This window comes from Conger conger, chromosome 5, assembly GCF_963514075.1.
Source record: "Conger conger chromosome 5, fConCon1.1, whole genome shotgun sequence".
Lineage (NCBI taxonomy): Eukaryota > Metazoa > Chordata > Actinopteri > Anguilliformes > Congridae > Conger > Conger conger.
The window spans coordinates 11,852,794-11,870,421 of NC_083764.1; the positions used below are offsets into that span (position 1 = coordinate 11,852,794).

The 17,628-nt window shown below is 42.9% G+C and overlaps 2 protein-coding genes across 2 annotated transcripts; one reads left to right on the plus strand and one right to left on the minus strand.

Moving 5' to 3' along the window:
- Positions 1 to 2,530: 2,530 nt before the first annotated feature.
- On the minus strand, positions 2,531 to 14,228 carry LOC133129446 (dihydroxyacetone phosphate acyltransferase-like). Its single transcript, XM_061243552.1, has 16 exons — positions 13,991 to 14,228; positions 13,551 to 13,742; positions 12,830 to 13,006; positions 12,179 to 12,308; positions 11,736 to 11,863; positions 11,076 to 11,151; positions 10,381 to 10,532; positions 9,676 to 9,806; positions 8,869 to 9,092; positions 7,399 to 7,644; positions 5,961 to 6,040; positions 5,396 to 5,536; positions 4,796 to 4,895; positions 4,449 to 4,542; positions 4,190 to 4,251; positions 2,531 to 3,796 (listed from the first exon to the last, which is right to left on the minus strand). Exons 1-16 carry the CDS (start codon positions 14,012 to 14,014, stop codon positions 3,753 to 3,755), a joined length of 2,001 nt encoding a protein of 666 aa, XP_061099536.1. The 5' UTR covers positions 14,015 to 14,228; the 3' UTR covers positions 2,531 to 3,752.
- c5h1orf131 (chromosome 5 C1orf131 homolog) lies at positions 13,745 to 17,628 on the plus strand. Its single transcript, XM_061243553.1, has 7 exons — positions 13,745 to 14,446; positions 14,764 to 15,059; positions 15,868 to 15,930; positions 16,081 to 16,176; positions 16,692 to 16,778; positions 17,163 to 17,203; positions 17,479 to 17,628. The coding sequence occupies exons 1-7, from the start codon at positions 14,362 to 14,364 to the stop codon at positions 17,600 to 17,602; spliced, it is 792 nt and encodes a 263-aa protein (XP_061099537.1). The 5' UTR covers positions 13,745 to 14,361; the 3' UTR covers positions 17,603 to 17,628.

A 17,628-nucleotide genomic window follows, 5' to 3' on the forward strand; every position in this document is an offset into this window, starting at 1 on the left:
GCCGGCGGGTTCTGTGCTGTGATGCTGTGTACGTACGTTGCTCATCACCCGCTATTAGTTCAGTAGTTCTTAAAGCCTTCTGCGTTCAAGTCTTCACCGTGGGAAGGAAAGTAGGCTACACATCGCCGATGCGTTACCCAGGCCAGCAGAGCATGAATAAAAGAAATACGCGACAGGTGTTTAATCAGCATTGGATTTGCTGTAACCGTGCATCTGACGGAACATCGATGCTCCCTGGGTTCGTAAATATTGACGTTTTGTTTTGTTTAGAATTATGCTATATCCATTTCAAGGTCATAGAAATGATATGCTACGCTAGCAAGTATCCAAGATAAATTGTGGTTTAGCCTTCTAGTGAAAAAGTAAAGTTAAATCACCGCTAATTATTCGCTTTTATTTTATTGTTTGTGTCTATAACATCACAAAACTCGGGGTGGGGGTGTTATATAACTGGCCATATTATTGGTAGACTAACAATATGGGTGGGGTTTAAGTTTCATATGCTAGTTGTAAATCATATGAAAATGTATGTTAATATCATTGTGGAATTTTAAGTGATTGTAAATATTTACCTCTTCCTGTAATATTACTATATAAATAGCGACTTTGTGTTGTGTGTTTAAGCCCAAGACTGCACATACAGAAAAGCGTATGCATTGCTGTGCTGTAAATTGCACTGAATCACTATGAGCAGATTGGTAGCCTAATTTTTTTTTTTTTGAATGTATAGTCATAAGGTTACAGTGCTAGAGTTCAATGGATCAGTCTGTGCACTGGCACTTCAAAATGAAGTGAGCATAGAGAAGGCAGAGGAAATGCTGTCCCTGACTTCAATGAAAGGCAAGAAAATATTTGAGTATTGATGTGTTGTAATCCATACAGGTCGCAATAATTAAGTACTCTTTCAGTACCCTACCCTATGTCTTTCATTTCTAATACATATGTCTTGTTCATTTTACATCAAAGAAAAATTTGATGACACCATGAGCATTACCTGAAAAAGACTGGCATGATTGAAATCCTTCTTTGCTTTTGTGAGGTGAGTCTATTACTTAAATAAAACCACTAGCATGAGAATTCCCACAAACTGGTCCTGCAGGAAACAGTGCTGTGTTACAGTGCTGAGATATGACAACACAGATGTGCGCATCTCAGAATATACCATGGGCTCCAGAATTATTGGCACCATTGACTGGCAATGCACAGAAAATACTTATATATATATGTGTGTGTGTGTGTGTGTCTGTGTGTGTGTGTGTATATATATATACATAGATGCATACATACAATCGGTGATCTATTTATAAGGTAGACCTGTACACCAGCTTGTTAATGCAAACTTTTAATCAGCCAATCATGTGGCAGCTCCTACATGCATTAAAGCAGCAGAAGTGGCCAAGAGGTTCAGCTGTTTTTGAGACCAAATGTCACAATGGTAGGATACATTATTTTCTTTTATCATTATTTTGGAGAAAGAATGCACTACACTACATCATTTTTGGCGAAGTGCTGTTTATTGGAATTTAGTGATCACTGTATGTCAACTTTTCAATAAAGAACTTACTTTTTTTGTTTGTTTAGTTTTTTTGTATGTGTCATTTTGTAATTTAATATTTTGTACGTTGTCGCCCCAAAATGAATAATAAGGTATCATTTTATTATGGGAACCATTTTGCCTCATGGTATATTTGGTAAATGGTAAATGGTAAAAATATTTGTGCGTACACAAAATGACTGGCTTGAAGGTGGCTTAGGGCAGGGGCATTATTTACTTTGATGTTCTACTGGAGTCCCTTGTGAATTTCTGAAATATTCATGAGGCATTGCATTAGTGACTCTAAAGACAAACCTTTCCAGTACCTCACAGTCATCACAATCAACATATTTTTAACAGTGTTTCCATAGGAAGTTTGATCTTGTACTGGAAAAATAGCTGGTTATGCTTCCGGTATTTTTTATGTTATACCTTCCCCAATAGGAAAGATTTTCCAGGCATCAGCAGCCATTAGTCCTCCAGCCTTACAGAAGGAACGGCATACTGGAATAGCTTGTCAGTCAGCGCCGAGAGCAATACTAGTTTGAACACAATATTGCTACTACCTTTGATATACAGTAAAACAATTTAAAAAATGATAATATTATCATTATCAAAATTATAATAATAAACTAAAGAAGTAGACCTTTTACATGTTTTGTAACTGCTACATTGGTAAGGACCCATGATTTGTTTTTATTGTACATTTTGATCATTGTAAATGTTTATTGTAAATGTGGCTTTTTCCCTGCCTGTGGAGTCAGAGGGAACACTGAAAAGTTGTTTAACAGACAGGACGGTTAACCTTTCAGTCCTCTCCTCAATCACCAGTGTTACAAGAATATCCCAAAGCACCCCATAGGCATATTACACACAACAAAGTACAGTTATACAGTTAAACAAACATGGATAATTACATTGGCAAAGCCTTGGGTGACAGAGAAAATAATTCAGTTATAATTCAATAAGACAGTTATACCCCCCCACCCCCCCACCAAAAACCACCACCACATCCAATACTGTGTTACTCTGCACCACATATCATGAAACTAAACTGGGTAAACTGGACATTAAGGGAGTGTACTTAACCTAGCCTGCCTTCTTAAAATGTGAATTACTACCAGCCTCAGCGGTATCAAATGCCTCCATATCCATGCTTTTTTTAAAATTGCACTTTAGTGATAAATCAATTCCAACACAGCAACACACTTCTTAGAATGTCACACCAACACTGTCGATAAAAATGTAGTTTCAGGAAGCTGAGTTGAGTTGAATAGGGAGTCGCTCATCGCAGTTAACTAAAGCACTTGATCTTACGTTTGTGGGGGAGGGTACCTCACACAGAGGACCATTATAGCAGAGCACATGAGGAACCACAGTTAGTCTGTGAAGTTCACACATGAGAAGAGACTTCAATGTCAACCCCAATGGCTCTCCTGGATTTCATTTGGTTACGTCGTTCATTGTACAGCACGGAATCATTACGTACAAGTAACCCCTTTGGCTTTAACCGCAGAAAGACTCCCATTTTCTCAAGGTTTTCACTGAAGTTTTGGCTTGTTTTTAAATGCAATCAGTCTTTTGCCTATGCTGCACTGGAATTCACACGCATTTCACACACGCATAACACATCACCCGTTAGTTCATTAGCAAGCACACGCTTTCCCTCGACGCAAAGAAGGGAGCATTTCAAACTGCACTCGATCAAAAAACATCTAAAATAAATACAATAATACAATGCGAGAACAAAGAATATATGTATACTATTTCATATCAACTTCCTTCATTCTCACATTGTAATAAAACAATATGGCATGTGCCTCATTACTTTTGTTTGGTCAATTACAAAACATTCAAAAAGTGAACTTCAGTTTTGTGTCAGATCAGGACATACAGAGGCAAAAATGTGAAATGTCGTTCCTATTAAAACAGGCTTGGCAAAATCAGGGTTACGCTACATCTGAGAGAGACATGCAACCTGCACGGTCAACCGCAGGCCTCTAATACTGTGTTTAAGTGGTATTAGTCCTATGAAAAACTAGAACAGATTTTGTACATGAAGGGTCGTCCCAGATGGCAGTGAGGAGTCTCTTAAAAAGAAATTAAGATGATAAACAGCCTCTGTGGTAACCTTGTGTAGTCTTGCAAAGTTTGGCATTGTGATAATGAAGGCATAGTTTATTCTCCAGGGCTCACGTCGACTCCAGCACAGACACAACTACAGCCGGGCAAGGACAGGTTTCTGGGCAGGAACCTTACCCCCTGTGAGGTAGACCAAGGAGGGAAATTGAAGCAACCGGTCAGAACCGGTTCTGTTTCTGACCGGACAGTTTAAACACAGACATTGTATCTGAAGTACTGCTAATGTTACAGTGTTCCAGCGTGTAATCTGGGTCAGAACAATGCAAAGTTTATGTAGGCCACCAGACTGAATTATAACAGGAGAGGAAAGTGTGAAAACCTTAAACGGTTTTTGAAAGTTTAAAAACATATTTTACAGAAGAGTAAAATGGCACAGTACATCTTACAGTCACAGTTTATAATAAATTGGTAATCAGAGAAAAGTCTGAACAAAAATCGACCTTGTAAAACATGAACAAGAACTTTGTAATAACAAATTTATCAAATTAATGAATTGTGTCTAATCATTCTTACCGAGTGTGTCTTCTATTGCCTTCACGGCCATTGTGTTCACTTTGAGAGTAACTTGATCGGCCCTGAAAAGAAAGGAAATAATGGATCAGGTTGAAGAACTCCATCACCTTTTCCACTCCAGCAGGAACACAGATGGTAACTGCCTGGCCGTTGGCACAGGGGCACACGTGTAGCACACATCCAATCATTTTTCATCTCGTATTAGTTCCTCACATGCCGACAGCTGCCCGTAGACAGCTTGGCTCGACGGAAAACTTACGCTTTAACCTTTCTTAGAGCGCTCATCCTCAGCAAGGCGGCGAGAGCGTTCTTCTGCAGGTCAGAAGAAAGAGCTTCGTAGCACTTTAGGCCCTCTGGACAAAGAGAAAAACACGAAAAACCATAAACAAACATTCCCAACAGCCAGCAAGGCCTCCCTTTGCCTCCTTGCTGTTTGGCAGGTTTGAAATGGAAAGGAAAATGGAACTTTGGAAGGCATTAGCCTGCGTTAGCGTGGGGGAGAGCGGGTAAACTGTTAAAATGTCCGATACTGCAGCCTCCGGTGGCATGTTAACGCAGCGGAGCCCCACGGACTCGGCGATAAAAGGCCTCGGGCAGCAGGGGCACCTGACAGGATGCGCTTGACGGCGAAGCTGCGGACAGCGGGGATGTACTGTTTCTCCGTCAGGCCCTCGCTGGCCTCCTCGCTGAAGTAGCGACACACCACCTGCAGGAGTGGAGAGGAGAGGAGAGGGGGCAACGGAAATCAATGAGCGGTGCTGAGAGCCTAACGTGCACTGGGCACACATAACCACACCCTTCCCACAATCCCTCACACTGACAATCTGAGCGCTCGCATCGCATGGCTCCAAATCGCACATTTTGGACTTCTCAGAACTGACCTCCGAGAAGAAGCTGCAATTTCATGTGCCATTTTGTTGTGGCGGTGACACTATAGAAAACACAGATGACCATTTAAAATACCATTGAATGTTCAAGCATTAGCAGTTAAGCCGCCCTAGTAGTCTGCTCCAAACATGCACCTCAAGTCTTCGCTGAAAAACGCCATACAAACAAAATTGGATTGAACTGAAAGTACACCTCTCCCAGTGTGTGCACCTCCAGCTAATTAGACTAAACGGGCGTTCTGAGAAAGCGTCTCCTCCACCATATGACTGAGGCGGCCGAGAGAAAAGGCTCGTTGTGTCAGCACACTCGCGTCTGTACCTGGTACCCCTGGAGGAAGGGCTCCAGCATGCCGCTGAGGAAGGACAGGATGGGCTGGCCTCTTTCCGTCACCACCAGGTCCTGCTGCAGCATCTGGATGGCACCACACTTCAACAGCAGGTAGCAGCCCTCCTCAAAGTCCTGCCGGGGGGGAAGAACGGGGTCTGAGAACAGTGGCTCTCCGGTGACCGAAAGAGAAAGGAGGGATACTTTCGTTCTGGACAAGTGCTGTTGAGAAAGTTGGGGACTCTTCTGTAAGCCTTCAAGGTATGTTTTTTTAACTATGTAATGCTGATGTAACAATCACTACAGGCAATTGAAAGCAACTGATTTCTAGAACATTGACAAGTTCTTTTTTTATTTTTTTTATTCTATTCCAAAGAACCTACTCTTCAAAGAGTTAAGGACCCGTGCTGGAATTGTTGTGGTGTCTACAGAGCTGCCTGCAGATACACCCTGCTCCCGCAGCATACACCACTGTATCAGGCTCCTTACACACACTAGCACTAGTTAAACTGAATGGAAGAGGAAGTTACGGTTGGGATTAAAGGATGAAGCCCAGTACCTGTACAGAGGCTCCTGGACAGAGGATGAACTCGTTTGAAAAAACATTCCGGAGGTACAGGAAGGAGCTATAGACATCATCTACAACATGAAGCAAAATATTAGCATGTTACCAGAAGCACGATGAGCCTAGGACAGGGGTCTGCAAGAGAACCACAGGTTCTGCTGGATTCTCATTGTTCCTCTTCAGTTGTTTACACAGTTAACTCCCTTCACCTGGTTATACTTGAATCTAAATATGATGGTGATCTTACAGCACTGGTGAAAACAAAACCCAACAGACCATGTGGCTCTCCATAACCGGTGTTGCAGACCATTGGCCTAGGAGTTTCTTTTCTGAATAAAATAACCTACTGTTCACATAAGCAAGAAAAACACTAATACTATTGCAACTAAACTTGCTGAATGCAAGCACTGCTGAATTAAATTGAACTGAATTCATTCCATCATCTTAACAAAAAGGTGTCTTGTAAGCAAAAATCTTGCGTGGCGGGCAAATAAGTTTAGTGCGTTAAGCGGAGAAAAATGAAAATTTGACAGCAAACTCCACCAAACCAAATTTTTGTTTGACAGACTTCTCTAAAGATCTAAAGCTATCCCTTTGAGGTTTTCTTAGAGCAATGGTTCTGTCACATTTCATTTCTGTCTTCAAGAGTGAACATCACGGAAAGTAATCTACTTCAGTCTAAATAAGAATGGCTTATATCCAGCGACTATCACAAGAAAAATTCCATCCACTGAATCTATTAAATGCACCACCGTACTGGTGTGGGAAGATGTCAAAGAAAATATTTGATCGCTAAGGAGTATGCTGTCTAATCTGCATTTATCTACAGTGCTCCCTTTTAACATAATAACCGTTTTTTAAGAAGTGAGTCTACTGTGCTAACAGCAATTACCCATTCTTCAATCATCGCCTCCGTATTTCTGCTGAGCACCGTTCCCTCGTAATACCGCTACAGAATACACACAGAACACTCATGCCCCTCTCCGAGCTGACGGACCACTGCTGCCCTTTCCCTGCTCAGAGGTGGTGGAGTGCAGCAGCCCTGCTCCTCCCCTGCTTCATGCCCACACTTCCTGGAGCTACAGATACATCACCTTACCCCTCTAAAACCCAACTATATTTTCCCTCATTTGGACTTCCTACTTTTCCAGCTAGTTTACTACCTTAACTGTAACCGGTTTAACCCATTTGAATAGCTGAAATAGATTTCTTGTTACATTTCTGTAACATCCATTCTACCGTCTACACCTTGCCGAATAGCGGAGGATGGGATCCCCCTCTACAGCAAGATTTTTCTCACCTCTGTTTGAAGGTTTTTTTTGGAACCTGGTCATTGCCATTCTTGTGCTCTACAGTTACTCTGTAAAGTCTCTTTGTAACAGTCTTCTGTAAAAAGCTCTATACAAATACAGCTGAACTGAACTGAACTGACCGTTCCTGGAGGTATTAGCAGTCTCCAGGGCGACCGCCACCAAGGCGGGTCTGAGGAAGACGTGCAGGACCTGGTTCCTGTAGGAGGCGCAGGAGAGCACGCCGACGGCCTGGTCAAACAGCGCCTCTTCTGGGCTTGCCGGGTCCTGCGGCCCCTCCAGCAGCCGAACCCGCCCCCCCGTTGCCTGGACCAGGCCGTGGTGGAGCGCCAGGCTGGAGGCCACCACCTTATCGGCGGGCGTTTGGTCTGGGGGTGGAAGGGAGTGACGGTTAATCCGGGGTGACAAGCGAGCGGAGGTTCGGCATAGCGCGCGGCGGCGATTAATCCACGCAGTCGGCCGTGTCCCGCCAATACGCTGGGACCTGTCAGTCAGAGCCCTCTAAGGACCATGGTACCATCTGCGTTCGGTTCCCCCTTCTCCCCCCCCTGCCCCTCCCCCGTTGGGGAGCTTATTATAGCACTCTCTCAACTGCTCTACATTCAAACTTTCTCCTAATGCCATCACAGAAGCGGCGTGTGAAACGTCCCCTTTAATTACTCAAGGACGCACACCGCCCCTGCGAAACACTCCCAGTTATCGTGTAAACGGATGAATGGATAGGATATCTGCCATTGAACAGAGGTTGGAAGACTGAGGCAAAGGCTTTGATTTTTGACACCCGTGTAATACAAACGGCTCGTGGCAAACGACAATCCCAGAGTAAACAAATAGGATTCTGCATAAAAAATGTGACTGACATCATTGAAAATGCTATTTTCTTATACGTCATATGTACCACTCTGTAGGGTGGACACAAAGCCTAAGGGTATGGTAATATGCACTTTGTTGAAAAGAGCCAGTTAATTATTTGACACTTATGCAGCTTACAGCAAAGGGCTGGTGTCTGCTTAATTATGCAATCTGTCTAGTACAGACATATTAATATAGGCTCATAAACTGAATGTAGATGTAGATGTAGAACAGGTGCCAGCAACTCCTGGAGAGCCAGTAGCCAGTGTGTCTGCAGGTTTTTTGGGGCATCCTTTAAATTAGCCGTCATTCTTGGAAACCAGGTGTGAGGACTACATGACTTAAATTAAGCAGTGCTGAAACACAATAAAACTAGTCCTGTAATTAAGTTATTCACCCAATAATTCACCCATAATTCACCCATGATGTGCACATACACATGACGTGCTGAGACCTCGCAGCCCAAACGGTTAAGTCAATCAACCAATCGATTTGACGATCCCTGTGCTAAATAAGCGTAGCGTTAGGGCATCGTACCATCCAGTCAAGGACCGTGATTTGACGATCCCTGTGCTAAATAAACCTTACCATTAGCGCATCGTACCAGGCCAGTCGAGGACCGTGATTTGACGATCCCTGTGCTAAATAAACCTGAGCATTAGCAAATCGTACCAGGCCAGTCGAGGACTGTGATTTGACGATCCCTGTGCTAAATAAACCTGAGCATTAGCGCATCGTACCAGGCCAGTCGAGGAAGGCTCCGAACGCCCCGGCCAGGCCTCGGAGCCAGACCGTCTGCTTCGTGAGCAGCTCCAGGTCCAGCCCGTCCAGGTTCTGCATGAGCACGGCGGCGATCAGGACCCAGGGCCGCAGCACCATGTTCTCCTCCTGCCTGCGCACCAGCATGTAGGCCGTGTCGTTCACGAAGCTCTGCGTCTCCTCGCTCGACTTCCTGGGAATGTACCTGCAAAAAGCGTTCGGGTTTTCTGAGCGGGTTAAGACACAGACTCAGCCTCTGACCCGGATGCTAGAGAGAGATGGGGACAAAATGAGATCGGTTTTAAAGCTCAGCTCAATACACGATTCTATCAGCGTTTTCTCTTATTTATATGTAAATTCTGCATCTCCAATCTCACCAAAATTTTGGCTGTCCAACTTGCAAACTATGTAGAAGTAGGCATCCTTTTCCCACAAGCATTATTTCACACCACAGCCGTGAGCCAGGCACACAGAGCAGGGGTGGAGGAGACCCATTCATACGCATGCTCGAGAGCTAGCAATGTGAAACCCAGACAGCCATGAACAGAAGTTGCTTGAACAATAAACAAAGCTATATCCCCACCGACTGTATCCCACCTATATCCCTCCCATCCCTCTGAGCGCTGCCGGCCAGAGTCAGCACTCGGATTCAGGTCGGATTCAGTCCAGGATGGTGGTGCTCACTCGTGCACTCTGCCAATAGCAATAACCCTATGATCCTCATCTCCGTCATGGTTCTTTCTCTAGTCGTGTAATTTTCTAGAGTTTTCCCACAGGCTGGTGTGTACCTGGGAATCAGGTTGTACTCGGACCGGTTGATCCTGCCCTGGGCCAGGCTGCGGACAGACACGGGCTGGCCGAAGTAAACGTGTATGCTGCCGTAATCTTCGCTGAGGATCCGACGAGCTTTCAGCAGTCCCTGAAAACAACCCAACCGCCATATAATTACATCACTGTGGCCTGAACTCAATCGGCACTAATCTGAACTTATCTTTAATAGCACACAGTAAACAGTTTGCCGATTTCAAGCACACTCAAGGACAGTGGTACTGCTGGGTTTCACTCGTTCCCCATTAAAAGCGGCGCTGTGGGTGGCGGCGAGCTCCTCGACCGTCACGCTAGCTGATGAGATGACGAGTGTGACAGCTGGACTTCGGGGGGGGAGCAGGGAGGCGAAACCGTTGACCACGGGTGTCAAACTCAATTCCAGGCGGGCGTCGCACAGGCTACTTTTCGTTCCAACCGATTCCCCTTCCCAAATGAAATCAAATCTTCCAATTAGCTAGGCACACTTCTATCCATGCGTATCTCACAATACGGCACAGTTTCCCAGTACAGGGCAAGAAATACAATCTGAGGCTGTGGTTTAGCAGCCAGAGTAATGCTAAGAATGTCTCATACAGGCGAGGATTAAGCTCGCTAAGCGACTGTGAGCAGGGGTTGGAGTAAATACCAGGATCACCAGTCCCTCAGGGGACGTGGGACTAACTTACCGAGGTAGACTCTTTGGGTTTGGGGACCCCCAGGAGCTCACGGGCATACAGCGTCTCCTCCAGAACCCTCTCATAGCTGATGCTAATCGGTACCAAGCTGACGTCAAACACTTCCCCCTTAAAGAAGGGGTCCATTACGATATTCAACAGGCCTAACAAAGAGACAACAGAGGACAGAATCATGAGAAATCTGCCACGGATATTAATATCTTGATAAGCAATAAGTGGCAATTCTACAAAACATCTCTGGCTATTTTGATGTTAGCCAGTTCTTTCTTTTTCCTCCTCAGTAACAGTCCAAAACATTGAAATTTCAATTTACCAAGGTTGCTTTTAACTTTGGAGTGCACTTCCAAACTAAATATTTAAAAATGAACAAAGTTCAGGTCAGCTTCGCATTTTAATTCAATACATAACTGTTTAGTGTAATATAGATGTGAGATTTGAAAACGTACTAGCTTATACAAAATTATAGATGTACTGTATATCGATATAATCACTAAGACAACACAGGAAATTAGGCAATGAAAAGCTTATATTGCCACATCATACTTCCTTCTTGAGAAATACATGCATGAGTCAGCACTGACCCGCAACAAACTTGAAATTAAGCCAGTGTGCAGGGTTCTCAGCAGTGCCCTGTTGAAATGAGAGAACACTGTCCCCAAACTGTCCACAGTGCTTACTATACTTACCCAATTTAGGGGTCAGTGATTTGCATGTACGACTTCTCGTCCCTTCTAAGAAAAACTCAATTGGGGCATATCCATTCTGGGAAAGAAAGAATATCAGATACCAGAAAATACACAAATACACAAACAGACATTAACAGATTAAACCAATACCATGATTTACAATAAAATAAATGATTAATCAATTGGAAACTTGGAAACACAATTTCCCGGAAAACTCCTGAAATGCTGACAGAATGAGGCCTCCTCTTGTGGTCATATGCGGTACTGTCTTTCTGACAGAAATTTGCTTTAATCTGACCATTGAGTCCTGGAGTCTCTTTTGCAATTCCAATGTAATCAGTATAAAGACAAAAGTCAAAGATCACTTTCAGAGCAGTATTTTTAACAACTGACAGCTTATTTTTGCTGATAAGGTTCATGCAATGCCTTATCTACACTTAACCTTCAGGCTTCCTACCTACTACACTTTGTTTTGTCTTCAGTTCAATGCCTTTTTTAAATACAGGATGTAACAATGGTTTTACTGTAATTTCACCAATCGTACAATTTCACTGACGAAAGACAGCACTATCAAGTCATCTTATGCGATGTTCCCAAAGCCAGCCTTTGTGGCCTTTTAATGCATTCTGTGGTTTATCACCATTACTGCATTCCATTTACCCTGAGCATTGTCTTGACATATTCTGAAAAAACGGCCCAATATAGTTTGTCCCCTCCAAATGACCGTCGGATGAAGAAAGCGCCAGACATCCGCAGCATCTCACCGACAAACTTCATGCCAAGGAAGTCTGTAAGACGTAACAAAGTTGTATAAAATCACCGATCAGATACAAGCACAACTCTCTTTAAAACGGCTAAGCATGTGAAACTACACTGCTAGCAGTAAAGCACATTTGGAATGGTGCACTAAAAGTGACTAACAGCTTCATTTTCAGAACAGAATTCAATCAGAATTCAAACAGGCTGCACATTAAACAGTAAACACCACATCTACACACACTTACAGTAGCCGCCCTCCAATCAGAATGAATGTGCTTAGATCTCTGATAAGTTCTGGATTCCAGAAGATGCATTCCGGGCTGCATTCCGGAGCCTCCACTCACCCATTCCTGCAGCGATGACCGGCAGGGCCAGGTCATAGGTGTAGAGGACGTATGACATCATGAGGAAGTCGATGTAACTACGGTGACTGGGCAGCAGCACCACTGGGTGCTCGTGAATGGCCTGCTGCAGCTGAGGGGGGGGAAACGGCAGTTATGTTAGCAGCTGGAGTGGACATGACAGTCATCATCTCACTACTGGTGTGTCAACAGTTAATATGAATTCTGCTAGACCAGAGAGCTGCCCAACCCTGTACCTGGAGATCTAGCCTCCAGTAGGTTTTCACTCCAACCATACAAACCGCACCTCTTTAAACACCTCGAGATCTCATTCAAGGGCTAACTAGTCGAATCAGGTGGGCCAAATTAGGGTTGAAATGAAAACCTAAGGGATGGCAGATCTCCAGGAACACAGTTGGGCAGTCCTGTGCCAGACTGTGACCCCTGTGGGGGTCCAAAGCTGCGAAATCTTGCAAAACACATTGAAACTGGACTTTCCTCTAGGGCCCTGAACATACTTGCCCGGGGTTTGATTTGCACTTCATTGTATGTTGCTCTGGAAAAGAGTGTCTGCTGAATGCCTGTAATGTAATATAGCATCCGCCGTACGTAGACTGGTGTTTGGACTGTGCCTGAGGTGGCAGGGCGACTCACTCTCTGGATGCCCTCCTCGTTGACGCGGACACTCTGGAAGAGGGCCTTGAAGGCTTTGCTGAGCGTGAAGGCGAAGAAGCGGATCGTGCTGAGCTGCAGCCGCTGGGCCATCTCCTCCAGGATGGCCAGCGCCTCTTCCTGAACGATGTCCGGGGTCTCCCCCATCTCCTTCGACACCTGGGCGCACACGTCATTATTACGGTTAGTTAACCTAACCATGAGACACCATGGTTCCATGGAATACCATTCAGCCTTGACAGGGCACTGGTGGACAAACAAGTTTAATTTCCAGGAAAGATACCACACCCATATTTTTTGTGGGGAAGGGCTCTTGCTAGATGTACACCGGCAAGTACAATCTAGTCGTGTTTTTAATTATTTTTTCACGGATTCCCATTCAATCAGAGAATCTGATTAAGCACTAAATCAGCTGCTTTTTTGGGAAACAACTGAATGAAAACGGAAGATGCCTGGTGCCAGTACAAATATATAAAAAAGATAAATTTCCACATATTCCTGTTTGTTAACATAAAATATAATTACAATATAATTGCTGTATAACAAGTTGCACATATTTCAAAAAGCACTCAGTTTGTATACACACAGACACAACACACACAGAGATGCACGAAACAAAATTACTGCATGCCTCAGACTACCGTGTTTTCTTTTCTATATACAAACCCAGAGTCAGACAGTCGGTCCCAATTTGCAATCGTACCTGATTAATAACATAGCGGACTTGTTCAGACTGAAGAACGATGGTCTTGAGAGTGCTCGCTTTGCATGGAGTCATGCCCTTGTAGAGGACTGGCGTGTAACATCTCAGGGCATATCTTAAGTCACTGGAGTTCCTCCTCTCGTCCAGGATATCCTCAAAGTCGTCCCTCTTCTTTAAAGCTGGGTCCCTTTGCTGCACAGACGCAAGTGTCATACATAGCTTACGGACTAGTTAACGTAAGCCAAAACGCACCATTTAGCTAGCCAAACATTTCTGTCTGTAGCTATTACACATCCAGCTAGCTACGTTTGATGACACACACTGGACTTTAATATTCGCTAAAATTCAAGTAGTTATACAGTATCTTTAAGCTAGCATGCTAACCGGTTGATTGCAAGATATTGCTGTTCAAGTTACTTCAACAATTTGGCAATACTTACTGAATACAGGGCTTTTGATGCCATTGCTAATAATGAAAAAAGTCCAAATACGGACCCTGTCTGTACTGTAACTACGCAGTGCTGTGCAATGAAGTTACAATGTCAAATCTAAAACAAACTTTGTGATTTTCGAAAACCAGAAACAGACTAATTCACATGTTTGGGCGGCGCCGTTCTGTCAGGAGAGCCACGGCTTTCAGCGTTCTATGGCGTAATCACGCAGCCTCCCACGTACGGTGGCCTGGGAAAGCCATACTAACGCCGGCTTCCGCTTGGCAACAACACGTGAGAATCATTGCAAGCTAACAAGAACAGAAACTTGAATAGTAGTTTTTAGCTTGCATAAAATAACATAGTAGCTAGCTGTCAAAATGAGTCTAAACACTGACGACGATGGAGGAGCAGACTCAGATAATATTTTTTTAGACGATGTATTAAATCGGCTGTACGATTTTGGTAAGTGTATCTATTTATCAATTTACGGTAAGCTTGCCTTCGATTATAGATGACTTAGAAGTGAGGCCAGTGGTGTAACCAAAATGAATAATTCTCATGAAAGGTATGTTATCTTTGTATCTAGCTTGCTTGTGACGTTAGCTGAAACAATTTTGCCAGATACAGCTGTTGCGTTGGTTTTGATATGTAAGTAGCACCGAGGGATATTGTGCTTGCCGGTGGAGACGTATATAGCTACTGGCTATATGAAATGTCGTCGATTTAAGTGTTTTAATTAAAATGCTGTCCTAACTACTTCATTAAATATTTCCCCTTAGGGGATGGGCCACAAGAGAAAAGGAAAAAGAAATCGCTAAAAACCAAGAGAAAGAAGTCACATGAAGAAGTGGAGTACACCTCTGTTGACAGTGGCCACGCCAGCAAGGACGGTGGTCTGGACTGCACAAATTCACTGGAACGGAATATCGCTGTGACTTCAGTTCCCGTCCCAGAATCCTGCAAAGTTGGGAACACAACTCAGGCCACCAAGAGGCCTGCACAAGTAGAGGTTGTGACGTTTCAGAACCCCTTAAAGAAAAAGAAAACGAAAACTATTCCAACCCCCGAAATAAAGGTATAGTGTATTTTCTTCTTTTACCATTATTTCGGAAAAATAACACATCATTATTGTCTGAGTGTACTACTGTGTGTTTATTGGAATGTAGTGATCAGTGTATGTTAACTTTGAATTAATAGCTTTTTGTTTTTTTGGTCACTCTAAATATTCAATTACTGTTCTTTAAATTGAAAGGCCTAATTGTGATTATTGGGTATGTGTTTTTCTTTGTATACTGTATTTGTTATTTTGTATAACCTTGCTACCCCACAATGACCCCACCCCATCAAAGTAATTTTCTGGGAACAAATCCTTGTCATTTTGCTTTGTGGCATATTTGATTTTACATTGTCCACAAGGACTGGCACAAAAGCACAGAAGCTCTTGTAACTTGGGTCCTTGTGCCCTTGGCACTGGTTAGACACTATTAGCTGCCTTGAAGGTGTGGGGGTGGGATGTTATTTACTTTGATGTTCTACTGGAGTCTCTTATGACTTCATGAAATATTCATTATGCATTAGTGACCCTCCAGGCAGACCTCTCCAGTCCCTGATGGAGTCATCACGATCATAACAAATTTCTAACACTCAGGAAATTGGATCTCATACTGGGCAAATAGCTGGATATGCTTCTGGTATTTATAGTGTTTGGGATTCTGGATGTGTTAATAATTTTATACAGTCAAAATGTAACTGAAATGCAGGTAAAAAAATAAAAAAATAAATAAAAAAGTGCCTGGCATTTGGTGTTTCAGTTCATTTTGCTTGTTTTGCAGTTTTTTGTGCAATTACACTTTCAGTAATAATGACTTCTGTCTTTTTTTCAGCCTCCTGCTGCAGATGAGAAGAAGGTAGTAGACCAAAAAGACTTGGGCCTAAGTCTAGAAAAGGTGAATAAATTCATCATAACATTACTATTACTGTAGGAATAATTGCCAATTTGTGGAATAAAATGTCAGACAATCATTCTGTCTGAAAATCCCTGTTATGGAAATACCTTGCTGGAAATAGGTATTTAATTGTCCTTCCTGTTGTTTAAGGCACGTTTGGAGGTTCACCGGTTTGGAATCACCGGGTACCAGAAGGAGCAGCAGCGGCTTTTCGAACAAGAACGAGCCATCATGCTGGGAGCCAGGGTAAGGCGTCCAGAATATCAGAATGAGTACATCAGCCATGGACGTAAAGAGCTTTGAAGGTCTCATGTTGTACACCTTTCCAGAGTTTTACTTTATCAAGGACAGGCTGTTTTAGTGACTGTGTCTTTAAAGCTCATTAATATCAGTGAACCTTCGTTCTGATTGGCTGGCTAGCTCCAATTAACTGAATGTGTTCTGTGCCGAGCACTTTGATTTGTTTCGGCCACAAGGTGTGGCGTCTGGGTTTATTTGGGGGCTGTGTGTTTTGATACTTTCACAGTGCTTTTATAACACCTTCAACTCCTTTATAATCCCCATAGCAAGCGAAATGTCATTTTAAACACAAGTGCACTGTATACAAACCAATTTAACAAGGCTCACAGGACAAGAAAAGATGCATTGTGATCTTCTCGCATTCTTTTTTGATTTTGTTGAAGATGCTGTTTAGCACCAAGTTAATACATGTGGTCAGGCAAACTGAGTCAGCAAAACCTAATGGCTTGTGTCCTCCGCAGCCCCCGAGGAAACAATACGTCAATTACAAAGCCTACCAGCAAATGATAAAGGACAAGAAGCAGAAAGCAAAGGAAGAGCCAAACTTGGTGAGTGTAGGCATATCACTTTGCCCTAGCTTTGCTACTTGTCCCTTTGCTACCAATATAAATGTTAATCCTCTACCACTAGTGTACAACCTGATCTCCTTTGAAGCTGTTGGAATTTAAATGATACATGGTCACATGATATGGCAGCCATATTGTTTATGCTGGCATGCATCTTTAAATGACCTCATTATTAGAACATGATAATCATGGTGATGTTTTCGTTCTAGTGGTAAAATGTGTGCTGGAAGCCCAATGTATTGTTGCAAAAACTGTAGGCTTTGTACTATATGCTTGTCAGGTTTTTGTTTGGTATTTTATGACTTATGAAACGTGAGGCCACATGTAGGAGTAGGAGTATTTAACTGTTCTCACATTTTTTCCCAGGATAATAAGAAAAAGAAGAATAAAAAAGAGAGTAAAGAAAGGTAAGTGAAAGTTTGTGGTCTTATTTCCAGGCAGTAAAGTTGTTCATAATGTGTCACATTAGGATAATTATTTATCCTTCATGCAGCATGATGAGTTCAGTCTGTTTACACAGAACATTAACAGATTAAGTCCTTGAAATAACATTTCTCAATGAAAATATAAGTGTTAATAAGAGTGTACTTCCTTTTCTACCAAAAAATCATAATTCCAAGTTAATGTGATATTTATCTCTAGCCATGTTATGATTTAACATTGTATTTTTTGTTTTTTGCAGAGGTGAGAAGAGGAAGTCTTCTAGTTCAATACCAACAGGCCAGGTGGGCCGGTTTAAAAATGGAATGCTGACGTTGAGTTCCAAGGAAATACAAATGATAAAGACCTCAAAAGTAATAAAATGAAAATGACTGAGAAAAACTATGACTGT